Here is a 20,875-nt window from a genome sequence, read left to right as displayed (position 1 = left end):
GAAAACGAAAAACTCAAGGTTGTTTTAAAGTGTAACTGAGCAAAGAATTAGTGAACAGAAGTTCAACCTGAGAAAATTAGTTTGCATGCAGCCCGAGAGAGAGAAAGCAGTAGAAAATATGAACAAGAAGTTGAGACATGGGGAATAATATGAAAATCATCCAGTAATCCAACAGCAGGAATTCTAGGAGGAGAAAAAAGAGAGAATGAGAAAAAGGTAATATTCAAGGCAAAAGTGGCAGAGAATTTTCTAGAATTTGAGGAGGACATAGATCACATAAATGAAAGAGCCAGCGCTTCATTAGGAAGCACTCTGAGCAATTGGCTCTGTATGACTGCTGTCTTTTAAAATAATTACCAGTATCTAAGAAAGTTTCACTTTTATAAATAATGTAATCAGTTGGAATCTATTTTTAGGTTTCTTTTTCCTGATGAATTACAGAGCTCTGGCTATTTCCACATTCAATATGACAGAGTGTTGGTGTCATTACATAATGATTCAGACACAGAACAGCCTTTTAGGGTTATTATAAAAAGATTAAATTTTTTCACATTTTGAGGCAAGTAGATAAGGATTCTTTGGACCACATTTATCTTTCAGACTTCTAGCTCACTGGCAACCTGATAACTTACTCACATCCATTAGAATAGGCAGAGTATGATGGAGAGCCAGGAGACATATGGTCTCATCATTCTGTTCTTTTTTCCTTTTCATGACAATGTGCTATTTTCACATAGGACAAGCCAGGATACCCTGTAAGCCCCTGGAGCATGCTTCCCTGAAGGTTCCTCTTAAAATTGTGTTCTGCCAACTGAAGAGAAATGTTCCTTTACTAATATATCATAAATAATTGAGAGTAATCTTAATCTTTGGTCCTCAGTAATTCACCATCTTCTTTCTTTAAGTTCATCGTGTTCATGATTTCATTGTGATCTTTTGAGCACAACTTCTTTTCATTAACATTTGTGTACAGTATGCATGTGACTATGCGTCTAAGTATGTCTGGGGCTTGATACATTTATGATAACTTGGTTCAGTCATTCTATATTAAAAACATTTCAATTCTTGCATCAAACTTTATGTATACCATTTTGTCCAGTTGTCTCCTGCAGCTTTTTTAAAACTGTGTTTTAAAAAAAATTGATCTTGAGATCTTTTTAATGCATGGTCATTGTTATTTGAAACAATGAGTTTAGACCTTCAAATGTTAAGAGGATTGAATTTTTGTTCATAAAAAAGAACAGTGTTATATCTAATTATAAATTTAGTTTATTTTTAAGGCTAATGATCTGATAACCTTTAATGGATAGCAGTTAGGTCTTACAAACTTTTAACGATTTCTTGAAAATCGGAGACTCTAATTCACAACTGTTATTACTAATGCTTTGGGAGGTGTTGGTGGGGCGTGCTTTAAGCAAAGGTGATAAAGGTGCAGTGAAAGGAACTCTGGCCTGGAAAACACAGTTTGTCTTTTGGGGTTCCCACTCTGCCATGAAATATCTGAGGGTGAGTTGAACTAGTTAAAATCTAAGGTATATTCCTGGCTTTAGAATTCTATGATAACTCAATTTAATTTTGTTTTGTTGGAGTCTCGGAAATATGCAATAATATATACATTTTTTCCCATCTTTGTTGATCTAATGATTGTTAACAAAGCAGTTTTATAATGAATAGTACAATACTTAATTTCAGTCTGGGGTTAAGTAAGGAGTATGCATTATAAAATTGGTGAAGAAGACACTTCAAAAGTGATAGGTAACATGTACAATGTCAGAATCTCTTGAAAGGTGAGCTGAACTGTAATTCCACATCTTTTTTACAAGTTTATTATTTGGAGAGAAAAATGTGCTTCAGATATTTTCAGTTTAATGAACATGGATATAGATATAGCTTATTTTTTCATCAATTGAAATTAAATCTTAAAATAACAAAAGGAAGAAAATATTCTTGTTTCCCCCCTTTTGTGAGAGAATATTTTAGGGTATGAAAAACATTGTTTTCTCTCTGAGATATTTTAGAGCATACCATGAAATACTGGAAGAGAAGTTGGTTGAGGTAGTCCCGCAAAGTACTTACTTAGTCTCAGTGTCTGGAACTTCATCAGTGATGTTTGTTGCTGCAGCTCTTGATGTTCTCCTCCAGAGACTGCCATTTTATGTGGACGTTCCTTCTGTCATGTGACTGGGAGCTGCGACTATCTCAAATAGCTTTTGTACAAGTCTTTAGACCAGATCTTATTAATGTGGATTATATAGTTCTGAGGTAAAACTGTTCAGAAGGAGTTCATCACTGTTGGAAGTGTTATCATGAGATGCTATTGTGGAGTCACATGGGTCTCTGGATTCTACTGAAGAAGAGCTCCCGATGTCTGTTGTTATTTCTGGGGATTTATATCCATGTTTGTGGTGCTAAAATGGAAAACTTTTGAAACACGCATTTCATAAATAGCTTCACCATTTTTTTCAGTCCATTACTGTTTTAGCAGTTTTATTGAGGTACAGTTTACATACCATAGATTTTGCTGATTTTAAGTGCACAATTCCATGATTTTTAGTTAAGTAGAAGGAGTTGTGCGACATCACCAAAATCCAGTTTCAGAACATTTGTGTCACCTAGAAGATCCCGGGTGCCTGACTGTAGTCACTTCTTTCTCCCATCCCTAGTGTGATCTGCTTTCTGGCTCTAAAATTTTGCCTTTCCTGGGCATTTCATATAGTAGAATCCTATAATGTGTTGTCTTTTGTGACTGGCTTCTACCATTTAGCATGATGTTGAGGTTCATCCATGTTGTAGCCTGTTATCAGCAATGCCTTCCTTTCGTTGCTGAACAGCACTCTATCTGTGCTTTTTTACATTTATTGTTCATATTTCTTATCATGTTAGGATTTTAGAATTGGTGGGTGCAATTACTGATTGCCATTTTATTTAAAAGAACTTTCTGTGGTGATGGAAGTGTTCTGTGTCTGCCCTGCCCCATATAGTGGGTGACTCCGAGCCACATGTGTGTTGAGCACTTGAAAGGCAACATAATAAAATGTAAGGGGTCAGAAGGATGTAAGGGAGGTTAACTTGGCCCAGCCATTTCCTTCTCAAACTGCTACTCCTGCCTTTAGCTCTCAGGGCAGGACCTCAGATGGCCAAGGAGCACAGCTGCTGGGGGTCTTTGGTCATGCAAATAATCTTTTTTATTTGTGTAATGAAGTGAAAAGGGTTGACCAACACTGAGTAGGGGCCCCTCCTCTGTCTTCCCACACTGCTGTAAGCCCTGATTGGGTGGGAAGGCCATGGCCTGCTTGTTTGTACTCTTCAGTTATGTTAAGAACTTCTTGAAGCAGGTCTGTCTGATTTTATTATTTTTTTTACCATACTGCCTTGGACAATGTCATTTACGTACTTAACTAGTATTTGTTGTGTAAACAATTGAATTATTTTTCTCAAATCATAGCTGTCATTATGCTTCAACTTAGCACTAAGAAGAGGTTTTTTTCTTTAATATTCTTGGCCTTACAGATAAAAGCTAGCTCTCCCCCACCACTACCACTGTATACACCTTCTATATAAAGACTTTTATTCTTAATTTTTGGCAGGACAAAATTATTTTGTTAAAGTCACAGGATGTATTTACTTCATAAACGTGACCATTGTGTTTGATCAAGACTATACTTCATACCCAGAATTTAAAAAGAGAAAGGGAAGCCTCTGTAACTCCAGGCCTCAGCTCTGACAGCCGCCCATCTGGACAAAGGAACCAACGATGATGCTGGCTTCGGTGCTGGGGAGCGGCCCCCGGGCGGGCCTCTGCTCTGGCCCCTCCTGGGGCCCGCACTCTCGCTCCGGGCCCGCTCCACCTCGGCTGCTGACGTGCACCACGAGGAGATGGGGCAGGGACACTGCAAAGCTGTCACCTCCTGCAACACGGGCAGCTGAGGGTCTGTCACCTCACGCCATCCATGATGCTCTGTCCTGGCTTTTCATTTTCAGCCTTCTCCTTTGGACTACAAACTCTTCTCATTGTAGTGCTTAGTATGATGCCTTATATACTAATGTATACTAATTGTTGAATGATCTGTTTGAAATGAGAGTATGGGATAGGGAGTGAGAATGAGTCCTGGTTCTTAATGGTTCTCAATAACATACCTGATGTTTTTATCTAAAGATGTTGTGAAGTGTTTGAAGATGTATATGAAGAGTTAACCTAACATTTCCAGTTGCATGATCTTTTTTTTTTATAACACCTATGCATTCAAAACCTAAGTAATTTGGTCAAGATTACTTGTGTCAGAGCTTGGAATCAAACCTGTGTCTGAGTTCTAATACTCTGCTTCACAGCTTTTCTCAATTATAGCACTAACTTGTTAAAGCCAAAACTGAGGATATTTAGAATCATCATGGCTTCTTATTAGTCTCAAAATTTTCTTTTGGTATTTACATTAGGTTTGATTATTGATAGCTAGTACCTTAGTTTCATAAAATTAGGGGTAATGTGCCCTTATATAATAATGCGATGTTTTAAACTTTGCTATGGTTTCTGGGGAAATTTCACTGCGTAATGGATTGATCCTTCTCTATGTTTCTTTCCGTTCTCTCTCTTGGCATCCTCATATAGCAAATATCTATGTCTGTGTTATGTGAGTAGGTGTACCTATAATTAAAACACCATAAAAAGGAAATAGGCTGCCTGAGATATTAACTGTTAGAAGCATGCTACAAATCAAATGTTAGAACCAAACGAGATATAAATGATAGTTTGATGTAAACCTTATGATGACATGAGGGTTTGTGAAATTACTATAGTTTTTTTTTTTCCTCAAGCGTTTTCATTACAAACTCATTATGTGTGAAGCACTAGCTGGAGTCCAGGGTAATGAGGTAGAATGTAAAACACCTAAGATGTGTCCTATTCCTGTTGTGAAGAAGCTCACAGTCTGGTAAATAGAGGAAAACCCAACTGAAAAAAAAACAAATAACGGTAACTACATAACATTTTAGAATGCAATTTGTGATTCATTTCAAATTAATTACAACTGTTGTAGGAATTCAGGGATAGGAACAAAGTCATCTAGATTGATCCATGGCTGATCTATGGTTTGTTTTTTTGTGGGGCCTTTTTTTTTTTTTTTTGGTCTATGGTTCTTAAAGGGTGTTTGGAATTTGTGGTAGGTGGACACAAGTGATAAAACATCATTTCACTTTTGTCTTTTTTTCTTAATTTTTTATTGTTATGTTAATCACCATACATTACATCATTAGTTTTTGCTGTAGTGTTCCATGATTCATTGTTTGTGCATAACACCCAGTGCTCCATGCAGAACGTGTCCTCTTTAATACCCATCACCAGGCTAACCCATCCCCCCACCCCCTCCCCTCTAGAATCCTCAGTTTGTTTTTCAGAGTCCATAGTCTCTCATGGTTCGTCTCCCCCTCCTATTCCCCCCCTTCATTCTTCCCCTCCTGCTATCTTCTTCTTTTTTTTTTTTTAACATATATTGTATTATTTGTTTCAGAGGTACAGTTCTGTGAATTTTACTTTTTTCTTATGGGCAGAATTTCTGGGTGTCTAGAAGTATTGCTAGGTGGCCTAGTTCAATTGTTTTTTCCATGGTTACAGCAGAAACATAAGGATGTGATTTTTTTTTTTCCTTTTGAAATACACTCTATTTTAACTATGAAAACATCTGCCATTATAAAGAAGTGTGTAAGATGATATAATCTGCTTTCTCTGTGGGACGTACAAGGTTCCTTTTGGTCTGATTTCTGCTTACCTCACCAGCCTAATCTCTCATTGCTTCTCTCAGGTACTATTACCCAGCTCCTCCAAAGTTTCCTGTTCTCTTTTGCCTCCTGGGCTTTGGGTATGTTGTGCCTTCTGCTTGGATCACTGCTTCTTGATTGTCTTCTCGTCTTTTCAGGCTCAGATTATATATATGTATAAATAGTATATATATAATATACGTAATTATGTAAATATATATATTCTTTTTAGGAAGCCTTTCACCTTGCAAAAACTAAATTAGATATCCCTCCTGAATGTTCCTATGGCATCCTAATTTTACCCGATCCCACCATAATTTCCAGTTAATTGTCACTAGGTAGAAACCAAGCTTCTTGAAGTTAGAATCTTAACTTCCCTGCCCAACCCCCCCATATCCTCAGTACCTTAAAGCATTTTTAATAAATATTTGTTGAATAGAAAAATCTCTTCAGGGTTAGGCCAACAATCACCTTTTAGGTGTTTCATAAATATCATCTAACAGATAATGTTGATTTCATTAAAATAGTTTATATTGACGGTTCCAAACTGTTTTAACCAAAGATAATAATAACCATCTATGTGACCATCTTGGTATACAAGGAAGTAGTTTCTGTACAGTAAACTTCCAGAGCATATTTATCTTAGTGTTTTAGATTTTCCTTCATGTTCTTTTATTGAGTGTGTTATGTGAGTAGTACCAGCTATTTTTGGTATATCTGTGAGGGAGTGCATTTGTATGTTACATGCTTTTCTATACCTGTATTTTTATTCTGGTTTTGTTTTAGGTCTGTCTCTTGTAAGCCACGTTTATCCAGATTTTATTTTTTTGTAATCATTTTGATAATTTCTGCTGCTTTTAGTAGGTTGTTTTAATTCGTTTATTACAATTACTGATACATTTGGACTTATTTCTACAATTTCGGTATGTTATTTTTTTCTTTTCATGTGTCTTCAGGTGGGTGACAGTTTTTACTTAATGTTTCCTCTCCTTTGCAGAATGCTGTAGATTATATTTCTATTTTTGGGGGGGTGTACATCATAAAGTATTTTGGATACATATTTAATTAAATTTTGCCAGTAAAATCTAGAGTTATTTAGCATTTTTTTCTGCCTATTTATATCAACGTTCTTTGCATGCTTTAACTATCAACTAAACATTTCCTTATCCAGCTTACTTTTTTTTAGAGTTTGAGTTTTACATTTTTTAAACCCTCAGAAATTAGCTTTTAAATGATTCACAGTTACCATTCTATCAGTTTCTGTAGTAACTTGTTTCATGTAGTCCATGGGTCCCCTCCTATGTCCATTTTTCTTCTTGATGAACTGCACTTTTTAATAGCTCTTCAATAGCTGGTAAATTTTCTTAGCCTTTTATGTCTAAAGAATCTTTTTTTTTTTTTTTTTTTATGAAAGGGAAGGTGGGTAAGGGCAGAGGAAGAGAGAGAGAGAGAGAGAATATATTAAGCAGGCTCCACACCCAGAGCAGAGCCCGACATGGGACTCCATTTCACAGCCCACAACCCTGAGATCATTACCTGAGCCAAAATCAAGAGTCAGGCACCTAACTAACTGAGCCACCCAGGCGCCCCACCTTTCCTTTATTCTAGAATGATGGTTTGGTTGTGTATAAAATTCTAGACAGTTACTTTTCCTCAGCTTTTTGAAGATAGTACTCCATTGTCTTCTGACCTTTATTACAGCTTCTGAGAAGTATGCTTTCTGTCATTCCATTGATGTAATCTGGTTTATTTTCCTCTGATAGGTTTTAAGATTGTTTTTATTGTGTGGAATTTCACTACAGTGTATCTAATGTGAATTCATACAGTCTTAATACTTTTTTTCTGCTTATTTTTTTTTAGTGAAGTATAAATTGAAGAAAATGTAAGCTCAATTAATTTTTACATACACATATAACCAGGTTACCACCACCTAGTCAAGATTCATAATTCATACTCCCAGCAAGCTATAGGGCTCCCAGTGCCCCCTCCTAGTCAATACACCATAGGTTACAATTATCTAAACTCATTCAGAGCTCTTTCATGTTAAGGATATGTATTTCTTTTCCACTGTAGAAAATTCTCAGCATTTATCTTTTCATGTATTGCTTTTCAACTATTCCCTCCAGTCTTCCCTTGGAAAACTATTAGACAAACATTGCAGCCTCAATCTGTGTCTCTTACTGCTTTCTTCTATTTTTCATCTTTTTTTCTCTGCCTGTAGTAAGTTCCAGGTAGTTCCTTAATGCTGCCTTTATAATTCACTTTACTATGTCTAGTCTAGAATACATCCCAATGATTGTTTCTTTTTATTTCAATGACTATTTTTCATTTCCAAGATTTCTCATTAGGTTTTTCCTTCCTATGTGATGTCCTTTTGTTTCATTTCTGTACATTGTTTTTTATCTCTTGTTATTGTGATGGATCTTTTACCTTCATTTATGTTTCTGAACATCCTCAAAATACTTATTTAAAAATCTCTGTCAGGTAGCACTAAATGAAATTCATCTGAAATAAATTTGTTTCCATTATTGGTTTTGTGGTTTTCTTTCTTAGCATTAAATTTCTTCAAATGTTTTGGAACTTTGTTTTATTATTTATTTATTTATTTAAAAAAGGCTTTTTGTTTGTGTTTCAGTGTCTTCCCACCTGCCCTCCACTTTCCCTTTCCCCACCCCCAGTCTAGGGATTTTGCTATTGGTATTGCAGATATCAGTAGATGGAGTAATGGAGCCAGAGGGTGGCTTGGCTCAGATCCTGGTACTGAGGTAGTGTTTTTGTTCCCTACCTTCCTAGACCTACAGTTCTGGTTAAAGCTATAGTTCTAGTCAACAGGTCTTGATTGCCCCCTTTATTGGCCTTCTGTTAGGAATAGAGTCACTGACCCAGCCCTAACTTTAAGGGGAGATTCTGATTTGCATCCCTGTCTGCAGCAAATCACTTTTAGTTCTCTTTATTCCAAAGGAAACCACTGCATTCTCCCTGCTTACCCCCCCCCCCCACCTGTTTCTAGATCCAGAAACAACAAGTCAGGTCTTGCTCAACATTTTTGAGTTTCCATATTGTTTCTGTTGCACAGAAATGTTTATTTGACCTCAGTTGTGTCTTTGACATTCTCTCTTTGTTTAATATGCTTTATTTATTTATGCTCTGCAGTGCCAACAGGGTTTCTGAATTTTTGCTACAGTGTTAACCCAGAAGTGCTATTAATTGTAAAACTTTTGTCCTCATGGAATATAGTCAAAACATATTAAAAAGAAAGGAGTAGATCTGGAATTGGTTTGTTTGGAAGAGACTATGCATTCATTGCTATTGTTTCTAAAATGTGGTTTCATTATATCTGTTCAATAATCTTTTGTAATTGTTTTTATTATAACAAATGTAGTTTATGTCCATTATAGAGCTTTTGAAAAATACAACAAACCATACATATATACATACATGCAAACACACACTCACATACACAATGAAAATTACTTGTAATTCCACAGCCCAGAGCTAGATACTGAATATTTTGGTATTCATTATTCATGTTTTATGCACTTAACACACACTCAAACCCACATACTAACATTTATATTTTAAAAAAACAAAACAAACCCAGTCTTGTTTTGTAGGTGAAGCTGTGAGTGCTGGAGATGCCTTATGTGAAATAGAGACTGATAAAGCTGTGGTTACCTTAGATGCAAGTGATGATGGCATCTTGGCCAAAATAGTGGTAAGTGTTTATTTTGATTGTCTTTAACGGGATGAAGATCTCTTAAATGTGAAGTTCTTTGAATTAAAGTCACCTTTTATTTTTACTGCTGTATTTATAGTGTTATGTTATCTGTATCTGCATAATATATTTTTATTATTTTTATTGTATTTATTTTTAAAGATTCTATTTGAGAGAGAGAGAAAGAGAAAGCATGAGCAGGGGGAGGGACAGAGGGAGAGAGAGAGAATCTCAAGCAGACTCCATGCTGAGCATGGAACCCAACCTGGAGCTAGATCTTATGAACCTGAGATCATGACCAGAGCCAAAACCAAGAGTCAGACGCTTAACCCACTGAGGCACTCAGGCGCCCTGCGATTGGCAAATTGTTTAACCTCTATGTGCCTTTTTCTTCATAATAAAGTAGAGATAATAATATCTACACCATGGAGCGGTAGTAGAGATTGAGATAATACATATATACTCATTATAAAGCTTGTCACCCACCAAGCATCAATAAATACTGCTACTGTAATTATTATTACAATTACTCAGCTCTTGGTGACCATTAGCCCCTATGTCAATCTATATGTTTATCTAATTTGTATTGGTTGTTTGCAACTGAACAGTAAGTATCCATTCATGCCTCTATAGTTTGATTTGTACAGAGAAACTGCATGTCTTTTGAGTCCATTCTTGATAGTGTTTTTAATTCTGAGATGCCAGCTCACCTCTGTTTTGGGAATGGATAACAACACCTTTCTTTCTACATTTTATTCAAAGGCCACACTTTGGAATGTTATAATCTAATTAGATGTAGATCTATACACAGTTTTTCACTCGTGTTTCTTCCTAAAAAATCCTTTTCCCTTTTTTCATCATTCATATGTTGCTTTTTACATTCTAATTATCAAAATTCCTTTACTTGTCATCTGCATTATTAATAGCCATGTTAAAACACCATGTTGAAAATACTTCTTGGAGGAAATATGAATGGAAAGCTAAAATTTCTATACCTTCATAACAAGGAAAATGTAATTATTCATATCAAAAATAGTTTCTTCAGCTAATTTATGCAGCATTTTGAAAAAGGAAAAGATAGGGCGCCTGGGTGGCTCAGTTGATTAAGCGACTGCCTTCGGCTCAGGTCATGATCCTGGAGTCCCAGGATCGAGTCCCGCCATCGGGCTCCCTGCTCGGCAGGGAGTCTGCTTCTCCCTCTGACCCTCTTCCCTCTCGTGCTATCTCTCATTGTCTCTCTCTCAAATAAATAAAATCTTTAAAAAAAGAAAAAGAAAAAGAAAAAGATTAAATTACTATATGTAATAAACCCAGCTATATTTGATTGTGTATGCTTTTGGCAAGCTGTGTTCTTGGCCCTAGCTCTGGATTGTTTGACTATGAAAGTCTTCCAGAATTGATAGCTTTTCCCACTTAGCTGCTTTGTAATGCATTTCAAATTGCTAACAGCGTTATAGGTCAGTAGTGCCTATTCATCTCTTCCCTAATGCTCTGAAAAGGTAGGGGGCTGAGGGGGAGATATGATTAATAAGGGCTTTAGCAGCACAAATGGTTAATACCTTGCCAAAGAAAAGATTGTATGTGTATTTTAGGGCTTTATGGCTTTATTATTCTTCCACATGCGTTTTGAATAATAGGAATGGGAGTCTATTCATGTCACAATGTAACAGTTTTATGGAGGAAAGAAATCAAGGTGATATTAGGTGGTATCACTGGGCTGTTTTAGTCTTTCACCCCTCCCCACTCCCAGCCCGCTCACTCCCGTGCAGGTCACACCTTTGTCTTTCGTTGTGGAATAATTCTCATATGAGCACACATAATAAACTGATTTTAATAAGAATACTTACACGAGATCTTTACTTTCAGAATCAAGGAGTTGGAGATTGGTCTTGTTAAAAGGCAAGTGATGATATAAAGCTCTAGTTTTTAGCTTGTGCACATTTTTGAAACCATTAGAAATTGTTACCTATCTTGCTCCTCATGGAGATTTGTTTGCATAGTCTTGGAAAGGTTTTTGTATTCTTCCTCTACCCCTGCCCAATTTCATATCTCTTTGTTCTCATTCGTAATTTTTGCATCTGATTTCCATTTTATATAAAATAATATTTATTACATTTCATTTAGAACCAGAAAAAAGCTTAGAAGCTTTTAATAATGTTAATAAAGAATAATTGGTGTCAGTGTAGATAATTTTATGATCCATTTCCAGTTTAGTTCACTTAATGAGAAAATTGTTAAATTCTTATTTAATCACTAGTAAATTGTACAGAAAACCTTAAATTTTTACTCAGGTATTAGTTCATAAGCTTAGTCTTAACTTTATTCAGTAAACTGGACAGCAGGCATTTTAAATGATGTTAATAAAGTAAAATATTAGGATGACATATTTGGAGTTTTTGTTTTGTTTTGTTTTTAGAGGGGGAAGGGGCAGGGCAGATGGAAAGGGAGAGAGAGAATCTTAAGCAGGTTCCACGCCCAGTGTGGAGCCCATTGTGGGGCTCTATCTCACAACCCTGAGATCATGACCTGAGCCAAAATCAAAAGTCAGATGCATAACTGATTGAGCCACCCACATGCCCCTATTTGGAGAATTTATTAAAGATTGTCTGGTTTGGCTTCTAACATTTTAGGGTTACTATATGATTTGTTACAAACCAGGATACTTTTGAGGGTGAAAAGGGTGTAGGATATTAAGATTATTTAAGCTTATATAAATTTTTGACAATTTATTGACTGGCAAAACATTGATAGACCATTATTTTTCAAAATAATTTTCAAGACTAGAATTCTTTCTGAAAACTAAAATCCATGGATATTAATGCAAAATTTTAAAAAATACTTCCTTTAGGGGTACCTGGCTGGCTGAGTTGGTGGAGCATGCGACTCTTGATCTCTGGGTCGTGAGTTCAAGCCCCATTTTGGGAGAGCTTACTTAAAAAAGAAAAAAATGCTTCCTTTCGTTGATACTCCTAAAATTAAAAAATAACAAAGAATGTTTTTGGTACTAGTCATGTTCTTCAATCGATTTCTTAGCTGCATCTTACTGTAATACTGTGTCACTGGTGTTCCTCTAAAGAATGTATTCCTTTCTTTTTCAAGAATGTGTATTTTTTCAGTATGATTTTATTGTTAGATCCCTTCCCCCCTTATTTTTCATTAAATTGCCTCAGTCACCTTCGAAGATGCATTTCACTGTTCCGAAGTTTATGGTTGAAATTTGACATTGTTGAGACCTTCAATTGATTCCTCTCTGTAGACTATAACATTTTTAATTGAGAAAATAACCCTCAAAGCTCAGAGCAAATTCACTAAATGGGAGATATTCTCAGTTCTAATATTTTCATGTTGAAATGGGTAAATGACATATTAAAGTGGTAAATGAGTCTGTGTTCCCCGTGAATTAAAAGCTAAATGAATTATAATCCAGTCTGTATCTTCTCCCCTTTAAGCTTGTTTTTTAAAGTAGGAGCATGATCTTGAACTGCTGTATGATAATTTTGGTCAGCCTGTGGATGCAGTTTACAGATTTGGTACTTGGCGTGTTGAATGCTATGTAATGTCAGACTGCATTTGTATCTTGTCTGGATACCTACTGGTCTTAGGATCTTGAGCAAGTCCTTCAGCCTTTCTGTGCTTCAGTTTCCTTACCTATACTTGAATAATAGTAGCACTTACTTCCTAAGGTTGTTAGGAGAATTAAATGAGTTGACATAGTGCTAGAACAGTGCCTGGCACTTGACTGCCAAACTGTTAGTCAAGGACTTAATGAGTGTTTTTTCTCCCTTTCTGAATTTTTAACTTGTCATTGATTTGTTTTCAGCTTCAGTGTTTCTTATGTATCTTCCTTTCAGACCAAAGTTAATTTGCATATAGGTTAAAGTGTTTATCTTAAAGAATACAGACAGTTTCAAACTGTTCAGTGGTTGAAACCATGATGGAAAAGTTTTACTAAGTTTTCTTTCTTTTTTTTTTTTAGATATCTTGTCTTAGAGGCTTTATTAACATATAACGTATTATATTTTACTAAGTTTTCAAACCCAGTCATGTGACTCTGCTCCTCTCCATTAACCGCGGTGCGCGCTCCTTCTGTGTCAGCAGCTTTCACACTGTTTGACTTTTACAGAAGAAACTATTTAACTTACTGATTATTTTTTAACATCACAATCAAAACAGAGTTTTTACCAGCACCTTTAATGGAGTGAACCCCCTCAAATAATTTCTCTGTTGGGAGTTTCTGCTGTACAGATTTTGTCTCTCGACTTCAGCATCTCACATCCTTGGGGACGCTGGTGAGCTTAAGCAGGCAGTCTTTAGCACATTTGCCGGTGATTCATGTCAGCCTATGGGAATGTCTCTTGTAAAGAAAGAGGCTCCAGCCTAGGGGTCTGTGCCTTGGGATGGAGTTCAGCCCGTGTATGGGTGTCTGGAGAAGTAGGTGCCACAGGTTTCCCACTTGTTGTCCCATGTTGCTTTCTACTCCCCAGTTCGGCCAGCCTCATGCTGGGCCTTCAGGCGCCACTTTCCAACCCTTACCAGCGGGCATTCTGGAGTCCACTCTTGATCCATGTTGAGTATGTTTTTTGTTTTAAAACAAAATTTTTATTTAAAATAATATTAACTCATCTTTTTGACATAATAGTAAAAAAAATGAGTAGTACATAGAACTAAAACTTTTTAGGATGTGACAAACAGCTAAACAATTTGTTCTTGGGCTGTTCAGTTTTTTTTTCACAGCTTGCAATTCATTAAATGTCCTTATATTCTGTACTCATTTCTTACATATATATTTTGCTTCACTAAAGCATTATTTCTGTTCTTCTCCATCAGTAATTAGTAAACTTACAAAGCTTCCTAATTACCATGACTTATGCCTTATTTATTTTTAGAATAGTGCACATACTAATAAGCATCAAATTTAATGTTAATCAGAAATATCAAGTCCATTTTAGGAGTTATGTTCTTACTTACAGTTACTATATTAGTGAACATCCAACAGCCTCTCATTCTATTATTCATTAAATTACATCTGTAATGAACTTTATTTAATGTAATTGAAAGAAAATAATAAAAATTTTAAAGGAATGACATTTTCTTCCAGTACCGAATTTAAAAACATTGTCATCTGAAGGTCCCCTAGGGACTTCTCTAAGTAAATAAAAATCAGCTCAGAGACTAAGTTTACTGAATACATTTTCCATTAAATTAATGTTAGTAATAGGACTAATTTAGGGTACTTAATTCATTGTGAGCTCTTGGAATTTCTAAGCTATTGTAACAGGAAACTATCTGGGAAAGACAAATAGTTGAAGTAAATCAGTCTCCTGTTTTTGATTTGTACTGATTGACATCAAAAGGAAGATGGTGATGATTGCTCTTACATGTTTGAAGGCTATCAGAGGAGAAATTCTAGATTTTTTTTTTCAGGATATAGCATTAATAACTGGGATGGGAAGAGTGGTGAAGGAAGGTGTACGTGGGGGAAGGTAAGAAAGGACGATCGTGGGGGGAAGGAGGAGGCAGGCTGATTTGGAAGCAGATTTTAGCTCAAATCAAGAGATCTTTCTCATCAGTACAGAATTATTTAAACTACTTCATATGGTCACGAGCCTTCCTATCTCTGCAATTATTTTCTTTTTAAAATACAGGTTGAAGAAGGATCTAAAAATATACGACTAGGTTCACTAATTGGTTTGCTAGTTGAAGAAGGAGAAGATTGGAAACATGTTGAAATCCCCAGAGATGTAGGTCCTCCATCACCAGCTTCAAAACCATCAGTGCCTTGTCCCCCACCCGAACCACAAATTTCTCCTCCTGTCAAAGAGGAGCACACATTGGGAAAACTGCAGTGAGTATGCTTATTTGGATGCTGATGTTAAAAAGAAGAAAAAAGTTAACAGCAGCTTTTAGGATATTTTAGTCATTATATTTAAAACATCTTTGCACCTTATGTAGGAAATGGCTGATCGTCCCTTTTTCTCTTAGGTGACTGAGGCCTAGGAATGATTTTTTTACTGTCATTGTTCATTCAGCAAACAAACAGTTATTGAATACCTGTCACGTTCCAGGTAGTATGAAAGCCCTGCTCACCGGGTGGAGAACAAAGCAAGTAGTCTGTCCACGTTGAACTTGAAGTAGGTTTTAGGATTATAGGATGGAATTCAATATACCAGACTTCATGTTTCCATCCATGGAATTCTAGTTACCGTAATGTGAATTCCAGTTTTAAATGTATAACTGACATAAAATGGAATTACCATCTTAACACGCATTCCTTTACAACTATATTGCATTTGAGTGTCCGACACAGACTGGAGCTCAATTTTGTCCCTGTATCACACTGATACTTAGTAAACACCATTTCACGTCAGCCTTACATAGCTTTAATTGATGGATTCTGAAAATTTTAACAAGTTCATTTATTTAACATTCTCTATAATTATACAAAATTACTTTTTCTTTATAAGGAAAAGTTCTTCATTGAGAAACGTCCTCTTAAGAACCACTTTTGAACTTAAATAAAAATGCAGACCCTTACCGTTTTAAAAATTTTTTCCTTTAGTATACCACTGTCAGTTCTTGTCAGTGTTTTTGAAGTGCTGAGTTGTAGATTTCCATGTTGATGGGGATATAGAGAAACTAGAACCCTTGTGCACTGTTGGTGGGAATGTAAAGTGGTGTAGCCACTATGGAAAACAGTACGGCAGTTCCTCAGAAAAATAAGACTAGAATTACCATATGACCCAGCGATTCCTCCTCTGGGTACTCAAAAGAATTGTAAGCAGGAACTCAAGGAGATACTTGTACAGCCATGTATAGCAGTATTATGCACAGTAGCCAAAAGGTGAGAACAACCCATGTGTCCAAAACGTGCTGTGTACATACAACGGAATGTTACTCAGCTTTGAAAAGGAAGGAAATACTGACACACATACCATGACATGGATGAACCTTGAAGACATTATGCAAAGTAAAATAAGCCAATCACAAAAGAACAAACATTGTATGGTTCCACTTATATGAGTTACCTAGAGTAATCAAATTGGTAAAGACAGTGGAATGCTAGCTGCTTGGGGCAGGGGGCGGGGCAGGGAATGGAGAGTTATTGTTTAATGGGTACAGTTTCAGTTTGAGAGACTGAAAATTCTGGAGATGGATGGTGGCAATGGTTGCACAACAGGTTAATTGTACTTAATGCCACTCAGTTGTATGCCTAAAAACGTTTAAAATTGTAATTTTTTTGTACATTTTACCACACAGAAAAAAATGAAGGAACAGTATAGTTAGTTCCTTATTGATGTGTTGGATGAAGAGCCATGTGAAAAATTATTAATCAAAATAGAAGCTCTCTCCTTTTGAATATTTACGCTTATTAAAGGAATATTTTGAAATAGTAACTAATTAAATTTGTATGAAAATGTTTTGGTGGTAAAATAAACCAGATTTGTACAGATTAATTTATTTGTGACTATGGGAATCATTTTAACTTTATTATAAATTTTTATTTTGCTCATTATCGGTAAAACTGTTGATGTTTGGGTATATTTGATTCAAATTAGGAGTGTTTATTAGTTTCCTTAATCTTCATGTTTTTTTCGTAGGTTCCGTTTAAGTCCAGCTGCCCGTAATATTCTGGAAAAACATGCCCTGGATGCTAGCCAGGGCACAGCCACTGGCCCTCGGGGGATATTCACCAAAGAGTATGTTTGTGCTTTTTGTAACAACCAATTCCATTATTTATCATGATCAGCTTTTTCTGAAGGTATTTAAAGAAGAGCTTATTCAGTGTTAAGATTTAAGAGGACATATACTGTTCTTTTGTATTTTCAGTTGCTTTTGTGAGTGCAAAATTATATTCTGTGCAAGGGTTGTTTCAGAGTAATTACAGCATTAGTGAAGAACGGTTCTAACTTGGTAACTAAGCCAGATCCTTAGAAATGGTGATAAATGCAAAAAATTATATATAGAGTGCAGAGTGGTGAACCTTTATATTGTTTTACGTTTGTTTGAAATAAGCTTATAATCACATTTAATTTTTTAAAACCTGGAAATATACTTTCAAACATAATTTCATTCTTATCTGTTTGGATTTTAGTCACTTGTATGATCAAACTGATTTCCATATGCAGTTGGCTCTTTTTGGATTTCCTTTTCTATTCAACTGTCCATGAGTTGGCACCATTGTTTAGTACCACACTCTTAATTATAAATATTTTATAGTAAGTTTTAAAATTTGATCGAGTTATCCTTGTTCTTCTTTTCAATAGACCAGTTTTCTTGGTTGATTCTTATTTTATTATTTTTCCAAATGAATTTTAAACAATTCGTTTGCCCTGCTGGTACAGGGGAATGATGGTGTTTTTATTGGGATTGTATCAGATTTTACAATTAACTTGGGGAAGAATTGATATCTTGATGATCCTGAGTCTTCCTATTCAAGAACACTGATGTTTTTCCATTTGTTTACATTTTGTTTCTTTTAAGAGTGTATGAGAACAGATGGCCCCTGCTCTATTGAAACTTAATCTAGTGGGGAAGGCAAAGATTAATCCTTTAGACATTTGACTAATGTAAAATTGCTGTAGTGGTATGTGTTATTTTAGAAAGAGAGAGAGAGAGAGCAGGGAGAGGGAATGGGGCAGAGGGAGAAGGAGAAAGAGTCTTAAGCAGACTCCACACTGAGCATGGAGCTTTGGGCTCCAGGGTCATGAGATCATGACCTGAGCTGAAACCAAGAGTTGGATGCTTAACCAGCTGCACCACCCAGGCGCCCCTGTATTACATTTCTGTTGGTGGTAATGTTAAATTCTTCAAATTGAGTTAACATTTTAAAGCAATATGCTTATTCCCCATTTACTATTGATAAAAAGTGATCAGTAATACTGGCTAAAATTTTTTAAGTTGAGATGAGCAAAGGTTATAAAACTATTAAGTGGCAGTTGTGGACCAACGGAAATGTCTTTTTTCTCGTTGGGTTATTTTACTCTTCATTAAAGCATTGGTTTAGGGCACCTGGGTGGCTCAGTCGTTAAGCGTCTGCCTTCGGCTCAGGTCATGATCCCAGGGTCCTGGGATTGAGCCCCGCATTGGGCTCCCTGCTGGCTCATCAGGGAGTCTCCTTCTCCTCTCCCTCTGCCCCTCCTCCCCACTTGTACTCATTCTGTCTTTCAAATAAATAAGTAAATAAATAAATAAATCTTAAAGCATTGGTTTATTTTGGGGCATTTCTTTTATGGCGAGCAATCCAGGTTTAATTCTTAGGTAGCCTCGTTTATCTGTATTACAGCGTTACTAATTTGTTCATCAGACATGTGTATGTGGTTCTCCTAAACACATACTGTGAGTCCTGCCATACTACATGAGTTGGAGATCAGCTGTCCTGACCTATGACTGAAAAGTAGTATTCTAGATTGTGAAATTTTAGTTAAAGGGCTTAAAAAGTTTCACTTAGCCATAAAATGTTAAAATTAAGTATCTTCATAGCCAGTTAAGCCTAGTTTTTCCCCCATATCCATCCTACTATTTGTACCTTGATTTTATTAATCTACCAGTCTATGTTTTAGTAAACTCTCCATAAAAATGGGATAAAGCAACTTTCTTTATAACCAAATAGACTTACCTGAATTTCTGAGGGATAGGGCGGAGAGTCTGTACTTAATTCATGAGTCATTGACCAAGATTTGGTGACATCTTTGGTAAAGTAATCATAGCTGTACCTTAGAAGGCTTAATTTTGCATATTTGTAGAAGATACATTGGAGCAGAAAAAAAGTTGAGGTTAGGAGATAAATTAATAAATAAGCTTATAAAGTAATTCAGATAAAAGATAAAAAATGCTTGAATGTAGGTGAAAGAAGTAGAGATTACTGATGTAGACATTGTTATAAGGACAGAATCCAGAAGCTTTCATAAAGGATTGAATGGGGAGCATAGACCAGGATAGCAACGAATCAAGGAATGAATTTGGGATTCTGGTCTGGACGATGAAATTTTGGCTCCATAAACACAAATAAGGGCTTTGGGAAAGTATTTGTCTTAGTGGAGTGAGTGATATGTTAGCTCTGAAGCCTGTTGTCAGTGCTGACAAGCCCACAGGCATCAGGATCAGTGAGGTGAAGGTTACTTGCAGGAGATAGTTCGGGACTCGAGAGGGATTGGTAGGTAGTAGAGCAGTGGTTATAATTGAGATAATCAGGAAGTAAACTTTTAGAAGGCAACTTTTCTTGTGTTGGAGGATATCTAGGGGCTGGATAAAAAGTTAAGGAACGTGTGATCTGAGAAAAGTCTTTTGAAGTCGGTTATTAGGTGATATTTTAGAAGGCAGTTCAGTGGTGTGACAGCAGAGGAATGAAATAGCCCTTTCTTCCTTTCTCCCTTCTCTTTCCATATGTGCTTACTATATATATGATGAACAAATAGCACTTTTTTTTAACCTGAATTGAAGTTATGATAGTAATGTAATATTTATGAAGGAAAACGAAATGGTATTGTCTTGCTGCATACCCAAAGGAAGCACTGTTAAAATAGAGTTACATTTTTAATATCTTTGCCATCTTCCTCCTCCTAATTTCCAGTTGTCTTTCCTGTCCTTATTCTTTAACTGTGCACCGTAAGAGAGTCAGCCTTTGGTCTTCAAATTCTGACACATTACAAAAGATTTCATGAGAAAAATTGATCCTGAAGGCATGCATTATTTAGGATTTTTAATTCGTATACTACTAAAGATGCTTGTGTTTTAAGTTTAATATTAAGGTGGACCTCAGAAAAAACTTTGGCTGACTGTCACCTACAAAAATGTCATCTTCTGATGAGATTTAAAAACTGCAGGCTAAGCTTCCCCCAAAATACCTTAGCACAAATTCTTGAAATTTGGAGAGACATCCTTCCTTCTTCCACTCTCAACTAAAAATGCAAGTAGAATAGAAAAATCAGTTCCAACTGCTGAGGAAGTGCCTCTGATCCAGTGTGTTTATGAAGTAAATCCTCAGTGTTAGGGTTGCTGTTTTAAATGTTGCAGTAGAGCAAACATATTGCCCAAACATATTGCTCAGAATGTATGTTGCGCGAAAGCATATAGACTTGACTTTGCCTGTGCATGTAACTATTTTAGGAAAGCTAGTGCTGGGACCACAGTTAGAGACAGAATACATTTAAGTTCTTTGCCGGTAACCTAACATCTTTTGTGTATCTGTGTCTTAAATCATAGCTGTAGTTAATGTTTGTATTCATATCACAGCATCAAAACTGATAGGTGTGACAGGTGAGTGTCTAGCATGTTTGCAGTATTTCTTTTTAAAACTAAGTTATAGGGGTGCTGAGTGGCTCAGTCCTTAAGCGTCTGCCTTCGGCTCAGGTCATGATCCCAGGGTCCTGGGATTGAGCCCTGCATCGGGCTTCCTGCTCGGCGGGGAGC

General features: G+C 36.2%; 1 protein-coding gene across 1 annotated transcript in view; it reads left to right on the top strand.

Moving 5' to 3' along the window:
• Window positions 1–20,875, top strand: part of PDHX (pyruvate dehydrogenase complex component X) — a 68,062-nt gene that overhangs the window by 21,007 nt on the left and 26,180 nt on the right. The window contains exons 3-5 of the mRNA XM_025878562.2: window positions 9,366–9,466; window positions 15,112–15,311; window positions 17,065–17,163. Coding sequence (XP_025734347.1) covers window positions 9,366–9,466; window positions 15,112–15,311; window positions 17,065–17,163 — 400 coding nt within the window. The remainder of the gene's footprint in view (window positions 1–9,365; window positions 9,467–15,111; window positions 15,312–17,064; window positions 17,164–20,875) is intronic.

Source organism: Callorhinus ursinus, unplaced genomic scaffold, assembly GCF_003265705.2.
Source record: "Callorhinus ursinus isolate GAN/ISIS: 27379988/994484 unplaced genomic scaffold, GSC_fseal_2.0 scaffold21, whole genome shotgun sequence".
NCBI lineage: Eukaryota > Metazoa > Chordata > Mammalia > Carnivora > Otariidae > Callorhinus > Callorhinus ursinus.
The sequence above is the reverse complement of the archived record's forward strand: the minus strand, read 5'-3'. Positions and strand labels throughout refer to the sequence as shown.